This window comes from Podospora pseudoanserina, chromosome 1, assembly GCF_035222485.1.
Source record: "Podospora pseudoanserina strain CBS 124.78 chromosome 1, whole genome shotgun sequence".
NCBI classification, from domain to species: Eukaryota; Fungi; Ascomycota; class Sordariomycetes; order Sordariales; family Podosporaceae; genus Podospora; species Podospora pseudoanserina.
This window is the reverse complement of record NC_085920.1, coordinates 5,264,991-5,280,532: the sequence shown is the minus strand read 5'-3', so window position 1 is coordinate 5,280,532 and position 15,542 is coordinate 5,264,991. Positions and strand designations below refer to the sequence as shown.

The following is a 15,542-nucleotide window of genomic DNA, read 5'->3' as shown; positions in this document are numbered from 1 at the left end:
CTGCAACCTACACAATGTCCCTACCCCAACTCCCACCTTACCATAGTGACCAAATAGCCCCCAACATGCCTACACATCTATTTCAATCACATTCTGCCACTACAAACTCCCATCACCCCATCCCTCTCTCCACCAAGTAGCTACATCGAAACTGTACAAAATCTTCCTCGGCGACAAGCTGTGCCCTTCAAAATATCGACACACAACACCGCCATGCCAATGCAAATCCCTCGTCCCCAACATGATCAAACAAGCAAAGTCCTTCCCGCTCTGGGCTGCCCGAATACAGGTGATGATCAAGAGTAGATACACACACACATCCCATATTACAGACCCGCCAAACCAACTCAGTCATCTTCATCAAAAATCTGAAACGTGTTCTGCAAGATCGTGTCAATAACACGCACCTGCCAGCCGGCATCCGCTATGGCCGACCCCGGTGCTGTGCCCATGAGCGTGGGACCGAACACAATGGCCAGGTTCTGCGAGCTCATGCGGTTTGCCCCCGAATTCTCAATGACCCTGTGAAGATGCAGAGTAAGAGCCCGAAGTGTGGCGTAGTTTGGGTCCGGAAGGTTGTTTATGATTGCGTGGAGCGAGTCGCGACGCACAATGTCATCTTCGTTTTCTGGTGTACTGGTTAGTGATAAGCAATGGAAGAGAGACCATGCGATACTTACTAGCTGCATCAATGCAGGCACTGTAATGCTCCCTCGTCATCAGCGGATCAGGCAGATCCCGGAAGAACTGCTTCAACAAGCCAGCAACACTGTTGACATCATGGAAGAAGTTCTCCGGGTTTCTAAAGTCGAGATTGCTGGAGCTCGAGTCCGTATCAAACAGAGTCTTGAGCTTGTTGACGGCGGGTACAGAACCCGAAAGTCGATAGATGCCTTCAACGTTCAGACCAAACAAATCCACCGCCTGGATGCACTGATATACCACCATCGGCACGGCCAAGCCATCCCGCTCGTACAATCTGGTGAGACTGACACCAAACACGGGACGAGATGGTGCCATCTGAGGTGCAATGGGAGGCGAGTTCCGATGAGGTTGCGGAGGGACGACCGGATGTTGTTGAAGTGAGTTGGATACCGGGCCGCTGGCAGTTTGCTGCGAAGGAAGCTGGCTGAAATTGGTTTGTTGAGGCTGCTGGGGCTGAGAAGATTGGAAAGGAAGGGCACCAAGTTGTGGAGGCCCGTCGCGGGACGAGGGAGAGTTGTATGCTCCATTAAATCTCGACCCAGGTGGTGGTTGTGTTTGTTGGGGCGTCGAACCACGCTGTCCATACTGTTGTTGGCTGGCCGCTCCAGGTCCTGGTCCCATTGCGCTCCCGTGACTGAAACTCCTCTCGTGCAGTGCTTGAGAGGAGGGATTACCTAATATGGGAATCGAGCTGGTACTCTGGCCATAGTTATGACCATACGGGCCTTGGTTTTGGACATTGGCAACAGTCTCAGAGAAAGTGCTCGTCCTCGCGTTTTGTTGAAACATTCCGGGTTGTGGAAGCGGGGGCTGGGCAGAGCTAGGGGTTTGTGACTGTTTTTGTGTGTAAGTTGTTGCTGGAGCACGAGTCGAGGCATCAATGAGCTGGACGGTATGTTAGCAGGTGTGAGCAGATGACTGTCAGAAACGTGACATACATGATTGTGTTCATACTGCGGCAGAGAAGCCTTTGGCGGCACCTTGGCATGTTGGCTGGCGAGGTAGTCATTCAAATCCTTGTCGTTATTAATGGACAGAATCGACTCGCGGAGACTGCGTCCCTCAGATCCATTCTTCAAGGGGCTGATACTAAGGCCATTACTGAGGACCAGTTTTTCATTGAACGAGGCTACATGTTTTGTCAATATTTGTCAACGAGAAAGAGATGAAAAAGCGCACTTACCAAATTTCTGCATCTGCAGCACTAACCCCGAATCACACTCCTTGACAATATCTTGCAGCGCCTTGACCGTCTCAGGCCTCGTCCTTTCAAGCAGCTCCTTTCGTTCGGTATGGGCAACTTGCACCTTTGTCTGATAGTCTTGATCCGCAACTTGGGCCTTTCGTAGCAGATCCTCCTCGTGCTGTGCGCCTGACTTGTGGCTCCTCAACCCAAACACCTTGCCTCCCTGGCGCCCAGTAGTATCTCCGGTGCGGGCCCGGTCATATTCTTCAGCAAGAGAGTCGTACTTGGCTTTGGACTTCCTCATAGCCGTCTCAAGTTCGACCACACGATGTTCGGCAGACAGGCCATTTTGTTTCCATCCCTTTCTGGACTTCTCGGCGATGGCAGCCAGTTCCTGAAGGTCCTCGGACATCTGATGCAGGGACATAGCAAACTGCAGCCCGTTGTCCGCCATTCGGTCGTGAATGACCATCATCTCTTCGTATGCTGTCGCAAAAGATCCGCCACGATGCTCGGATCGGGCCATACTCTCTTGTGACTGCCGGCATATCTTCTTTAACGAATTCGCATGTTCATCCTCGAGCGCCGATCGTTTCTTCAGGAAATTGGAAAACTCCTACACCATTCAGACAAGCAAAAGTCAGTAGTTGTTCAAGCTACCGGCTAATATTGGAGAGGTATCGCACCTTGGCCGAAGCAATGCTTTGCTTCAGTCGGTTTAACATCACCGAGATACCGATCTGATTAACATGCGGGGTCAGCTTCCAGACTCCTGGCTCCCAACTCTGAAACAGGTCTGCGCACCTCTGATGAAAGAACATCTTGGACCTGTGGCGATGGTTCATCGCTCTGAGTCTGCGGCGCTGATATTGGTGAAGTGGCGCCCTGCTCTGGGGCGGTCCCGGTGGTGGTGTCTCCTCCAAGGGACATGGTTACGAGCAATTGAGGAGATTATTGCGACAAGCTGTTGGTGACAGTGGTGGTCTGCTAGGGATGGTATTTGATCGGTGCGGTGAGAGACAAGAAATCGGAGAAGTTCAAGTCGGCGGTCCTGGCATTACGCAACACACATACGGCACAAGCAGTCCCAGTGAACAGTGGTTAGTATCCGTATTGTAGTGTAGAGGAGACACTGCCCTTGGTCGGGAGCATCGGGTCGGGATATGGGACCAATCCAAAGACGTTGCCAGAGTGGAAACAGTGCGGATTCTGGCTGCGGCTTCGCGCCCACGCGTGCTCATTAAAGAAGCTAGATCCTTATTGTGGCCCGAGCGCCACATCTACAACCCCGCCATAATTAGGATTCCCATCTTGTTGAAGATGTTCTAGATCAAAGATGTGCCTCTTTGACATCAACTGCCTTTTGGTGTGCTCTTATCTTGAAGCTTCATTCTGACTTTTCAGGTCAAATCTTCCCTCTTGTTTACTTAATCAAACCCTGAATATCAAATTTGCAACTCGACGGTCTTCTCGTGGCCCCCCCAAGATGGCACATGTGCAAGAACAGGCCTCGGTGTACGGAGTATCAAGACCTTGTTGAAGGCCAAGTCAGTGCATGAACCACAGCAGTTTCAACCCTGCCTCGAACACCCTGAAAGAAACAAACACGGTCCTGCATTTTACTCCAAAAACCCGGATCAACTGCTAACGGGCAGCATAAGAGTTGGACCCTTGATGACGATCACTCAAAACACATCGTAGCGAAGTCCCCTGAACCGGGGACTGAGGCCCGAGCTTTGAAGATGTGGTTCCTCAACTTCGACAACCCTGGACCTGGGGTAAACAAAGGGTCACTTTTGGCACTTTTCATGGTCCACCTGGTCTCATCGCCCACCTCTCGAAGCAACACTCATCGCCAGATACTACCTGTGACTAACCATGGCTCTACCGCTGCAAGACACATGCGCAACGGCTACGCAGGTCAGACGACCCTGACCGTGGTACAACCTGTCTGTCCACCAAAGTCAAGACCCGAGGAATATTCGAAAACAGTGCGCAAAGAACTTCTGGCCCCGACTATCTCCCAGTCTATTCGCAAAGCTTGACATCTGGCATGCACCAGACAACGGACGTCACCCCATGCTAGTGGCCGCAGTTCAGTTCAACTCAAAAGACCAGGCTGAGAAGTTTTAAGGGTTCAAAACATGCCCACAGTTGACGTCGTTGGTTTCTCACCGCTTCGTGGGGTTGTTCTGTACTGGGACAGTTCCGAGTTCCACCACCGGCCCGCTGAGATCTCGTCCCCATTCGGCCGGGCCCGACTCACTCAAACCCCGGACCCGGTGGTCCGGGGCCAGCCGGCCACCGTTACACGGACCTTGCATCACGAGGAAGATTTCTCAAGAGAGCTTATTCGAGACATGCCCAGTTACCACAAGAAAGCGGTTACGCGCAGTGTCCAAAAAACACGTTTTGAGCATCACACACGACCAACCAGATCACCGGGAACATGTTGCCTCGCAGGAATCAAGCATAACTAACCTGGCGGTTTGTTACCTCGTCCGCAATGGACCGCTGATGAAGTTTTGATTGCCACTTTTAAACCATGCCTAGAAACTCCGTATCAATGCCTCTTCCCATCCTTACATTCATCATGATATATTCTTTACATAGCTTAGACGAAACCCTTGAGCACCGCAGCCTCAGCGTTGACGATGGAAGAACCGGCGGCACCAATGACAGCTATAGCAATGTCAGCAACCACTTCATCGCATCACTTCTCAGAGGGGAAAAGACCTACTGTTGTGGCTCAGGGCAACAAACTTGATATCAAAGATACCACTGTCGTCCTCCCTGACACGACCCACGCTGACGGTGTAACCCTTCGAGAGCTCGCGGTCCAGTCTGGGCTGCGGCCTATCGGGCTCGTCGAACACCTTGATGGGTGGCTCAGGAGCAGAGGGGCATCCCAGCCGCTGTGCCTCGGAGACATATTCCCGCATGGCCTCCTTCACCTGCTCGGCCGTTGGGGGAGGGCGCTGGGCGAATCGCAGGGACACACATGCGGTGTGACCATCCAACACGGGGACCCGGTTGCAGGCTGCCGAGACTCTCAACGTCTTCTGATCTTCGAAGGCGGTCGCCTCAGCGTTGATGCTGCCCAAAATCTTCTGTGCTTCCGTCTCGAGCTTGTCCTCCTCGCCAGAAATGAAGGGCACCACGTTGTCAATGATGTCCATGCTGCTAACACCGGGGTATCCCGCACCCGATACGGCCTGCATGGTCACGACGGAGACGGTATCGATCTTGCCAAAACGCGCCTGAAGGGCGGCGAAGGGGATGACGAGCCCAATGACGGCGCAGTTGCTGTTGCACACGAGGAAGCCCTTGCTCAGGCCAAGCGTCTTTTGCTGGTGGGGGATGAGGTTGAGATGGTCGAGGTTGACGGTAGGGACGACCAGGGGGACGAGGGGATCGCGGCGGTAGTTCTTCGCATTGGAGAAGACGGCAAGGCCGGCATTCTGGAACTCCTTCTCAATGTCACCGGCGACGTCGCTGTCGAGGCCGCTGAAAACAATGTCGCAGTCGGCGAACTCGCCGGCCTTGCAGTCGCGAACGATCAGGTCGCCGACATCGGGAGCGATGGGCTGTGCCTGCTTCCACCTGACAGCATCGCGGTACTTCTTCCCGGCGGATCGAGACGAGGCACCCAAGCCTACGAGCTTGAGCGACGGGTGCTGCTGGAGGAGCAGGATGAAGCGCTGGCCGACCGAACCAGTGCAGCCGAGCACACCTGTTCAGGGGTAACCGTCAGTTCTCAAGGTTTCTCGGACGATGGCGGGGTAAACCAAAGCTCAGGGACGCGCGCAGAGGGACGTACCGACGTTCTTAACGGGCAATTGAGACATGTTGGGTAGATTTAGGAGGTATATATCAGCTCGAGTCTAAAAAGAAGTGGAAAAACTCCCCGACCGGCGACACTAGGTACTGGATATATGAAGGGGGGGAAACATTAGGTGAGTCAGTCGCCCCCCAGGTTTTGAACTTTTTGTCGCTCGCCGTTCCATCTCGCCCGGGGCCCCGCCAATGCCCCGCAATCGGACTGGACACACGCTGGGAAACGTGGGTGGGGTGCCCGGGTGACGTCTCGCTAACCGCAGCGGGACTTAGCGCAGGGGTCCCGCCAGACAAGCGGGCCGTGGGGCACTGGGGACACCATAGGGCTGGGATTCCATCTCTTCGAGGCCGGTGGTTGTGAACTTTTGACATCATCTTCAACGTCGGGCGGGGCAGTCAAATGGATGAACAACATCCGGGCAAAAGATTGCACCGAGTGCCCAATTGAATCCCCCTACTTACAATTCCACACCTTCACCGCGGCCAAAGCCGATCCAACAAGCCGCCCACGGGCCGAGAAAGACAAGCGATTGTTGTTGAAAGCCGAAAATTGAAGCACCTGCCCGACTGGATCTTGCTCTGCCTTTTTAAAGAAACAAAAAACTCCACACCCGTCAATATCACGGAGATAAGCCCGGGGAGTATTATATCAGCCCGCGAATGTCTCGTCTTGGTAAAATGTCAGTTTTTTTTTTTCGGTCTCTGATGAGTCTCTGATGTATGTCAGCTGAGTCACGGCTAGATCCTGCCGCTGTCGGGTTGTATTCTCAACAGAAAATTCGTGGCGGCCAGCCTTTTTTCAGCTACTCGTAAATCACCACTTTTTTTGTTCCTAGCGTACAACAGCCACACCGATAAAAAGGATTAAGGATAGGTACCCAGTTTACATGGCTTATAGGCGGGTTACATCACAACCCCCCTCCCTTCCAAGGGAAAAGCTAATTTTTTGTGCGACGTGTTTACCAGTGGATTGGTGTTGTGGATGGGTAACACGGCCCCAATTGTGAGATGCTAGACACAGCGATGGTAGTATCTCGAGCAGGTTGGTTTTTTTTTATCTTTTCGGATGGGCTATTCCCGAAAATGCAAGTCCCGCTTGTCATATCCCCTGCACATCTTGCATTTGCGCACACCCTTGCAGGTTGGATCCTCTTTGGCTGCTGACAACTGGTGATAAGCAAGGATGGCTTGGATGTCTATCATTGGGGGCGGCGCATGGGTTGACCCACCAGAGGGCTTTCACATATAACTACTTCAGGCTTCATTTAATCTAACTGGTTCTGGTTTTTCTTTTCTGGTGATGTTTTGAGCTTGTTCTGTCACGTTATCTTTTGGTCCATCGTGAAGATTTGTCACTTGGTCTGGACTAGTATATACGTGTATGTTACCCCCCTCCACCCCCCCTTTTCCCCCTCTCAAGTCCATGGTCTAGCTCCTCGGCCGGAATGGTGAGGCTGAGATTGGCGGTGGACCATTGATGCCCATATGTCACCTCCCTACTGCCACATGAACCTCATTGCTAACTCCCCTCTCAGATACAACACCCTCCCCCGAATCTCAAACCATGGTCTTCACCACCGACCAAGACGACGGCTCCTGGTCCATCGTCTCCCAAGTCCGCCAATCCTCCCCAGTCGACACCACCACCCCCTACTCCACCACCTCCCTCTCGGGCAAAACAATCCTCATCACCGGCGGCGCCTCCGGCTTCGGCGCAGCCTTCGCCCGGCACTGGGCAAGTTTTGGGTCTCACATCTTCATAGGCGACGTCAACGACAGCCTAGGCCACGCCCTCGTCGCCGAGCTACGCACCGCCTACCCAACCCAAACCTTCCACCACCACCACTGCGACGTCACCTCCTGGACCGACCAGCTCTCCCTCTTCAAGTTCGCCGTCGCCAACTCCCCCACGGGGAGCATAGAAGGTGTAGTCGCCGCCGCGGGGGTGGTGGACATGGACAACAGCTTCGACTCCCCCCGCCGCAACGGCAGCAAAACAGAAAACAGCGAGCCGGAGGAGCCGAGGTTGAAGGTGCTGGAGGTGAACCTCACGGGTGTGGCGTACACGGTCCACCTGGCCATGTTCTACCTCCCTCGGAACGGGACAGGGAGGGACAGACATATCCTGCTCGTCAGCAGCATCGCCGGCATTGCCCCCTTGCCGGGACAGACTGAATATACCGCCTCCAAGCACGGGGTTATGGGACTGTTCAGGGCGCTGAGGGGGACGAGCTGGACGAGGGGGGTGAGGGTGAATTGTGTGAACCCTTACTTTGTGGACACACCTCTTCTACCGGCGAGCGGGATCGCCTTGCTGGCTGGGGCGCCAAAGGCCGAGTTGGGGGACGTGGTTGATGCCGGGACGAGGCTTATGGCTGATGAGGGCATCAGGGGAAGGGCGTTGGTTGTTGGGCCGAAGATGAGGGTTGTGGAGGGGGAGGATGGAGTCACGAGGCTGGTTGCTGAGGCGCCGACGAGCCCCGGGGGGGAGGGGGAGAGGGTGCAGGCGGTTTGGGAAGTCTACGCGGAGGATTTTGAGAGGGTGGAGAGTTTTGTTTGGAGGTATATTGGGATGATGAATGTGATGAAGAGCCTGGCGGGTTGGGTGGGGGTAGTGAGGGATTTGTGGGGGATTTATGTACTCGGGAAGAAGGCGAGGTGAGGTGAACTGAGCGGGGGTTTATAAGGTGGCGGGAAGGGGTTTGAGTTGTGACTTGAGCAGAGCGGTGCGTTTGTTTGATGATGTGTTTTGTTCATGTTGGCTGTCAAGCCTTGTTGGGAAGGTTTGTTTCCGAGTATATATATACCCTCTTCTTTTTTTTTCTTGCTTTTTTTTTTGCAAATCTAGGCCGATGATATTGTGCTGCTGATGTCATACTTTTTGCTGAGATTTCAGCGTCCGAGAATCGTGGTTGTGTAATGGCTGATGAAGACCTCCTAAGCCTGAGTTTTCTGGGCATATCTTCTCCCACGTCCTAATAATTCCATATTCCCCACCGTGTCGCTTTATCACTTAAATTAGGCGGCCTCTCTTTGATCATGGGTCCCAAATAGATAATCAAGAGGCTGGTATGAAGGGTTGAAAAGGATTTAAAGACGGTCTAGTAATCTGTAGAAATCGTGGATGAGCTTCTCAAGACACCCCCCAAGCAGGTAACCATGATTCCGAGGTCCTCTGATCAAGATGGCATTTAACATATTGAAAATTATACATCTATCTACCTAACCTTCGAGGCATTCATCCTATTTAATTCTTAACTCTCTTCACGACAGAGACGCATAGCATAACCGTTAGAACCTAAAAGACACCGCCATTCACCACGACAGCTCATCAGCCTGTACTAGATGCACAAACATACTGAACGCAAATCACACCAAGTTTCAAAACACCACGGCTATGAAAACAAACAGTTGTCACAAGAAGCAACCGCTTATATGGCATTGCTGACACTAGGGTATCCTCCAAAGTTATGCGTAGCCACTTGGAATGTATTGTCTGCCATCGCTCTCAAAGAAACTTTCACAACAGGAAGGCCAAAAAAAGACAGAGCAGCGAGTGCTCTGGAGAAGAACGACAAAAATAACAGCAACCCGGGTCAAATGGCCATCTCGAATGCAAAAACCATCCAACCCAAAAAAAACAATGAAACCAGTGTTGTGCGGAAAAATCCTTTGCATGCGATCCGTTTTGTATGTGTAGAAAAGAGCAAAAAAAGAAAAAAAAGAAAGAAAAAAAGAATAGAGTATGTATCAAGTGCTTCCCCCTCCTTTCCCGTGCCAATTCTTTTACCAGTTATCCCAAGATGTGCGTGTTGTGGTTCCGTACTATGGTGGTCCCGTATGTTTGCGTGTTGAGATGATTTTTCTTGTTTTTCTTTTTTTCCGCATTTTGAATCGAGTTTCCCCTCCCCCTTTCCTAACCCACCGGCCTCCTTTTTGTTTTGATATCCCCTTCCCAACTAACATTGCAGTCGTACAGGTTACAAACAAACCACAACTCCTTCTTTTCCCAACACCCACCCCCAAACCTCCCACCTCCTATATCCGATTCCTAACCTCCCCCATTGCCCTTGCTTTAACAGAAATTCTGGAAAGACAAATCCCGCTTCCCACCCAGGTGTGTAAAAGCCACATCAACTTTACCAGAACTCCCTCAAAAAAAAAAAAAAAAAAACAAAAAAAAAAGAAAACCCTTCAACAAAATGCGTGTCACCAGAATATGCTTCGCTTGTTTGGTGTAATGATGAACCGATGCTATACGCCACTGGCCATGATTACCCCCACCCACCCTTTCCTCCCTGACCCCTTTACGCCGCCGCTTTGACAGTATGGTGGTGTTGTAATGCGTGAAACCAAGAGCCGATTGTGCCGTGAGGACAAATCGCCCCAAAGGAGGGCCGGAAAAAGCCAAAAGCACTCTCCCAATGCGTCTGGTATAATGATGATATCACTCTCTAAAAAAAAAAAAAAAAAAAAAAAACTCCCTTGTGCCCCTCGAAATGAACAAAAATAAACAAATAAACACATAAAAGAGTACCGAAAAATGCAACAAGCGCTGTATGGTGATAATCATGCCAGCGGGGGGGATTGAAGAATGGAGAAAAAATTCGAGAGACGCCAGTCGAAACCTTGCTTTCCTCCCAACAACAATTGCAAAGACACCAATTTGATGCAATCAGCAACAAGTCAAGCCGCTTTCCACCCAACACCGAGGCCATGCCACGCAATGCCACGGACCAAGACACTTGGAAAGAGCAGAAGGCCCAGTCGCTGTGGTAACATGCGAGATGATAAACCGAAATAGCAAGCGAAACATCATGTTCTGTTGACGGCATGATCAGGAGGCACTCATCTACCCATCATGTGGCTTGGATAGGTCGCGCTCGAGCCCATCATGTACCCGTTGTTGCCGTTGGCGCCCATCATGTGTGCGCTGTTGCCGTTGCCGTACATGAGGTTGTTGTTCCACTGATCATAAACATCTGTGGAGGGACTCGAGTAGGTCGGAGACGAGTACGGGTTGGAAAGCCCGGGCGAGCTCGAGAACCCGGCTCTGTTCAGGCCCAAACCTGGAGGAGGCTGTGTCGGGAGACCTGGGGGCGGCCCGCTGGCTGTGGTGAAGCCGTTGGCTCCGACGTGTCCCCCGTTCGGCCCATTCAGTGCTCCTTGACCGCTTTGGCCGGGCACTTGACCTGTGCGAACACCAAGCGGGTTCTTGGAGAAGCTCAGACGGATTCCTCCCTTGACACTGTTGTGGAGCTGGAAACCGTACAGCTCATTGAGCGCCTTTGTTGCAAAGGTGATGTTCTCAAACTCTACAAAGCACATGGGTCCGTTCTGCTTGGTGCGGAAACAAAGCCGTTTGTAACCCCGCTGTTTCGAGAACAGCTGTTTGAGCTCCTCTTCGGACGTATCGACCGGGAGATTGCCAACATAGAGGGTATTGCAGGGCGGGTTTTGATCGGCTGGGTTAGCGGGCGGCATGTGTGTCCTGTATTGTTGGGGTAGGGGAAATCCGCCGACCGAGGTCATCATGCTTGGCGACATGGTGGCGAAGCCCTGGTGATTACCATACTGACCGATTGGTTGGACAGACTGCGTGTTGATGTTCAGAGACATATTTGCCATGCGCGACGTGATAGGGATGTGCGGAGCAGTCTGTCGGCGTTGCAGGCCGCTCTCGGCAAACAGGTGGGTTTTCCCGAGAAGCTGCGCCGTGTCCTCATCGTCATTCGTGGCGTCAATCATCGACTTGCCCAGCATGCCGTTGCGCTCGTTCGGGTGCGTTCCGATGGGCGACTGAGGACCAAAGACGTCAAAACGGCCGTCTGCCGTTCGAAAGTCACCAGCGTATGCGCCATTTCCCACCGCTGTTTTCTCAATAGTGTGGAAGTGACTGTTGAATCGCGACTGCTGGCGCGACGACGGCGCAGCCGGGGGGCCGCCAGAGACCGTTGCGGGTGTGCCAACCGGGAGGGTCGCGTCGCTCGGATATCGTTTGCCCATGGACGAGGGGCTCGTCGGGCCAATGATCTCGACAATGATGTCGGCGTCGTTGGAGTGATTGGACTTGCCGTCAAGATTGTTCTTGACCTCGAGCGCGCCGGCGGGGCTCTTGAACTTCAAGTGAGCAGCGCGAAAGCCTTTGTCGTCGGGAAGGAACTCGATGCTGGCGAGGTCCTTGGAGAACACGAGCATGGCGCGCAACAACTTCTCGTCCGTGTCGTTGGGGAGGTTCCGGATGACGGCGGCGGAGAGGGTGGGCGGAGTGGTAGAGAACGGAGTGCCGAGTGGGGTGGTCGCGTGGCCATTGCCGTTGGCGTCAAAAGAGTCGGCCTTTGGCAGGGCAGGCGGGTAGGTACCCAAGCCGCTGCCTATCGCCGGAGTCCGATGCTGCGCGGGGAGAAAGCTCGAGGCGGCCATTGCATAATTTGCAGAAGCGGCTGTTGTTGCGAGATACGACTTGACACCGTTGCCGTTGCTTGTCAAAGAAGCAAATGATTGAGGAGTGGGAGCCGGTCCGTTGGAGGATGCACCGACCGAATTCTGATCCCCAGGCATGCCTCACGATGCATGCAACGTCGCGTTATCCAACAGCGGCCAGGGCGACGATCGCGACGATCGAGTGCGAGTGTGAGTTCGTGTGCGCTGTTGGGAAGAACGGGTGGAGATGGGCGACGGGATTGACCAGCGACAGCTGTGCTAGTGGAGCAGTTAGCTGTCAGGTACGGATGGCGATGTGGTCGGGCCTGGTCTGGTCGGGTCGGGGTGTCCGGTGTGGTGGATGGTGGATGGTTGGGATGGACAGGGCGGGCGAGTCGCGGGCCGGTGCGAATTGGTTTGAACCGACTCGCTGGCAGCCTGTCGGAACTGGACGCGCGCAGATGGAACAGGGAGACGCGACGACAACCTGAAAGACGCGGGCGAAGAGGAAAAAAATGATTAAAGATTGGTGATGTGATGACGAGGGTGGAGGGGCGCGCAATATGACAGCCCGTGGAGGAGTGGTGCAGCACAGCCAGGTACAGCAGCGCAAATGAGGACAACGACGTTTGGGGGGAAAAAAAAAGTTGGGGGTTGGAGAAAGATTGGGTGGGTGGGAAGGGGGCAGCTTTGTGTGCTGTGCAGGATTGAGCTGTTGCAAAAGCGGGATTTGGGACGGGACTGTGCTCAGTGCTCAGCCTAGTGAGCGAACGGCCGGTGGCTTTCAATCAAATGATGGGATGCTGGGGGGAAGGGGGGGGAGGGTTCCAGTTTCCACAGGTACCGTTGGGTCGAGGCACGGTACTGTCGCAATGTACCCAGCCCAGTGCCGCAGAAAAAAAAAGAGGAGCCTCTGCCCTGGCTGCTGATAGGCACGAGCGAGGCGTCGCGCTTGTTGGTCCTGGTCAGCCAAGAAACAAGATTGCAGCACGTCTTTCAATCCTGACATGGAGCCCAGGGAGCCAGGGAGCCAGGGAGCTTGGGCAAGCCTCTGTCCTGTGCGCGCATCGATTATCAACGATAAGATGGAAAGAACGGTTGCAGACGGCGCAAGGTGAAGAGGAGGAAACGGTGCACTGTCAACGGTGAGCCACAGGAAAACTTACATATGAGACCTCCGCCCGAGAGAAGGCAACCATGGTCCTATCTTTGTAAGGTTTGTCCCTTGGACACGGTAAGTTTGGCAGAATCTGACCTGGCTGGCTCGTATGATGTTAACATCTACGAAAAGCTTTTGCCATCAGAACAGGCAGCCCATGAGTCTCTGAAGATCATGCCGTGCACCCACTTAGCGTTCAGGCAGCACGAGGGCCTTGTGACGCCCACGACACACACGAGCATGCCGGACTATTCCAGAAGCCCCAGACCCCGCTGGCCACAGATTTATTCACATGTACATGCCTGGCTGGCTTCTTGAGCCTAATCTCGTGAGTGCCCTCGAGTGCCTTTGACATTTGCAATCTCAGCAACCAGCCGGGAGAGACTTTTCTTTGAATAGACGCAACCAGTTATTCCATTTTGTCTAAGACGCCACCATCCCACAGCGTGAGAAGCCAAAAGCACAAAGAGGCGACACCAACCTCGGCGCTGAACCTTGTTTGTTGCCCACAAGTCTTCAAGCCTCGTGGACCTCGGGAAAACCGAGCAGAATTCAAAGTCGGTAGGTTGGACTCGCATCAAAGATGGTGGGTTCGATGAGAGTAAATCTGAAGACCGGTGTAAGATGGCCGAGAGGGGTCAATAGTAGTGGGGGTTCACGGCTGAATCCGACCAGCCTCAGTCCTGGGAAGGCTTGAGAGGCCTAGCTCTGAATGGTGCGTATATGGACTTCCATATGTAGTGACCCCCATCGCCTGGCACCCTTTGCCATGCATCCAAATCCCGCAGTCATGGCCATGGGCATTGCGCATGCACCGAGATGGCATAGAGTGATTGATGCCAAGGCGCTCGAGAGGGCTGAATGTTGCCCGAAATCTACTTAACACAACACACTAGAATCGCATGAATGGAAGCTTCCATGTCGTCGGAGCTGCAAGACATCTCCTTCCATCATGCCCGTGCGAGTGATGATCAATCTTGACGGGAGAGGTGGAGAACTGACAAGAGGGCGAAACAAGTGGGCCATCTCCACACCGGAGATTCTGACCGTTTTCGGCCCAAGGGTTATGTTTGGAGGACCCACAGCAAACGGGGCTAGGTGGAACGTGCCCAGGCCAGAAACAGTCCGAGTCGCGTCCCACCCAAACATCTTTTGCTTCTGGCGAGGATAAGGTAAGTTGAGTGTCTCGGTACATGAGATCACGGTCAACATTCCTGAAAGCTGACCTCCCGGATTCTCGGCACCCGACAATGTCAAACTCTTAACTCTTCTTCTACACCTGCCGGCCGTACGTGCGGAAACCGGAATGAACAGGGTCGCATCGAATGAAACCAGATGATTCCACACTTCTCGAGGGTTAAAGAAGGACGCCATCACACACGACTGACATACACCTGGACCTCCTCGGTGCCTGCTGGCTGAATGCGAAGATGCACGACGATGCTGGGGCCCATTCCCGAGCCGGCATGGTAAGCAGGGAAGCACTGCATCACGCCGAGGGCAGTGATCAAGATACGCCCAATGGCGTTCAGCCTGCGCTTTGCTCTGCAGATGCACATGTTTCTTCGAGATACCCTTCTTCGAATCGAGCGACGCCAAGCGACCGCTTCCCACTTCAGTCACTCCGGTGGCATTGAGGAGCAACTTCAGACGACCAACAGGTCAAGGGCAAAGAGGCTGATATCACTGTGCACGATCGTCGTCGAGGCGCGTCGACGATGCAAGCTGCCGAGCGACGCGTAGAAGTATACTTACAACCTTCAGCCTCACACCATGACTTATATAGGCCCATATCAATACACGGTCATTTTCGGCGGCAACCAAGATCTCTCACATAGCTGGACATCGCGTCACCCAAGACTCTCGCCTCGTCCCCAATCGCGGGGCCCCAACTTTATCCCCGCGACTTTTGTCACACCAGACGGAAAGAGATTCATGCTGGCTGACTGAGGCTCGTGGATGGAGGATGAACCGCACGGAATCCTGTCCGAGACGGCTGGGCTGCCTTACACCCTTATTTACCACCTTGTCCGCTGCGGGGTTGAGATGGCTCCCAACGTGGCAGAACCCAACATTTCGGCGGCCTTGCTCATCGAGATGGGCTTGATGGTCACGCGCAAGCAATGTCTCAAGGCTTAGCGAAAACTGGCTTCCTGATCCAGTCGCAATCCCGCCGCAAAGCGAGGGTTTCTCACACCACCCCAAGATGGTGGGGTGGAGGAGGATGGGCTG

At 53.5% G+C, this 15,542-nt stretch overlaps 4 protein-coding genes across 4 annotated transcripts; 1 reads left to right on the top strand and 3 right to left on the bottom strand.

The window, feature by feature from the left end:
* Positions 1–347: 347 nt before the first annotated feature.
* RGD1 (Rho GTPase-activating protein) lies at positions 348–3,088 on the bottom strand (the record flags this gene model as incomplete). The annotated part of the gene is made up of 6 exons (XM_062942753.1): positions 2,696–3,088; positions 2,578–2,631; positions 1,889–2,507; positions 1,644–1,834; positions 681–1,590; positions 348–628 (listed from the first exon to the last, which is right to left on the bottom strand). The coding sequence occupies exons 1-6, from the start codon at positions 2,819–2,821 to the stop codon at positions 348–350; spliced, it is 2,181 nt and encodes a 726-aa protein (XP_062805753.1). The 5' UTR covers positions 2,822–3,088.
* Positions 3,089–4,309: 1,221 nt separating this feature from the next.
* HOM2 (aspartate-semialdehyde dehydrogenase) lies at positions 4,310–6,309 on the bottom strand. The gene is made up of 3 exons (XM_062942752.1): positions 5,712–6,309; positions 4,632–5,624; positions 4,310–4,573 (listed from the first exon to the last, which is right to left on the bottom strand). Exons 1-3 carry the CDS (start codon positions 5,737–5,739, stop codon positions 4,506–4,508), a joined length of 1,089 nt encoding a protein of 362 aa, XP_062805752.1. The 5' UTR covers positions 5,740–6,309; the 3' UTR covers positions 4,310–4,505.
* Positions 6,310–7,292: 983 nt separating this feature from the next.
* On the top strand, positions 7,293–8,390 carry QC764_114980 (uncharacterized protein; the record flags this gene model as incomplete). The annotated part of the gene is made up of 1 exon (XM_062942751.1): positions 7,293–8,390. The coding sequence occupies one exon, from the start codon at positions 7,293–7,295 to the stop codon at positions 8,388–8,390; it is 1,098 nt and encodes a 365-aa protein (XP_062805751.1).
* A 2,186-nt stretch (positions 8,391–10,576) lies between these two features.
* WHI3 (cell cycle RNA binding protein whi3) lies at positions 10,577–12,289 on the bottom strand (the record flags this gene model as incomplete). The annotated part of the gene is made up of 1 exon (XM_062942750.1): positions 10,577–12,289. One exon carries the CDS (start codon positions 12,287–12,289, stop codon positions 10,577–10,579), a length of 1,713 nt encoding a protein of 570 aa, XP_062805750.1.
* Between the last annotated feature and the right edge of the window lie 3,253 nt (positions 12,290–15,542).

Coding starts and splice junctions, on each gene's coding strand:
- HOM2 (XM_062942752.1), bottom strand. CDS start 5,739: ATGTCTCAATTGCCCGTTAAGAACGTCG. Junction 5,625..5,711: donor ATTGCCCGTTAAGAACGTCG/GTACGTCCCTCT, acceptor ACCCCTGAACAG/GTGTGCTCGGCTGCACTGGT. Junction 4,574..4,631: donor TGTTGCCCTGAGCCACAACA/GTAGGTCTTTTC, acceptor ACATTGCTATAG/CTGTCATTGGTGCCGCCGGT.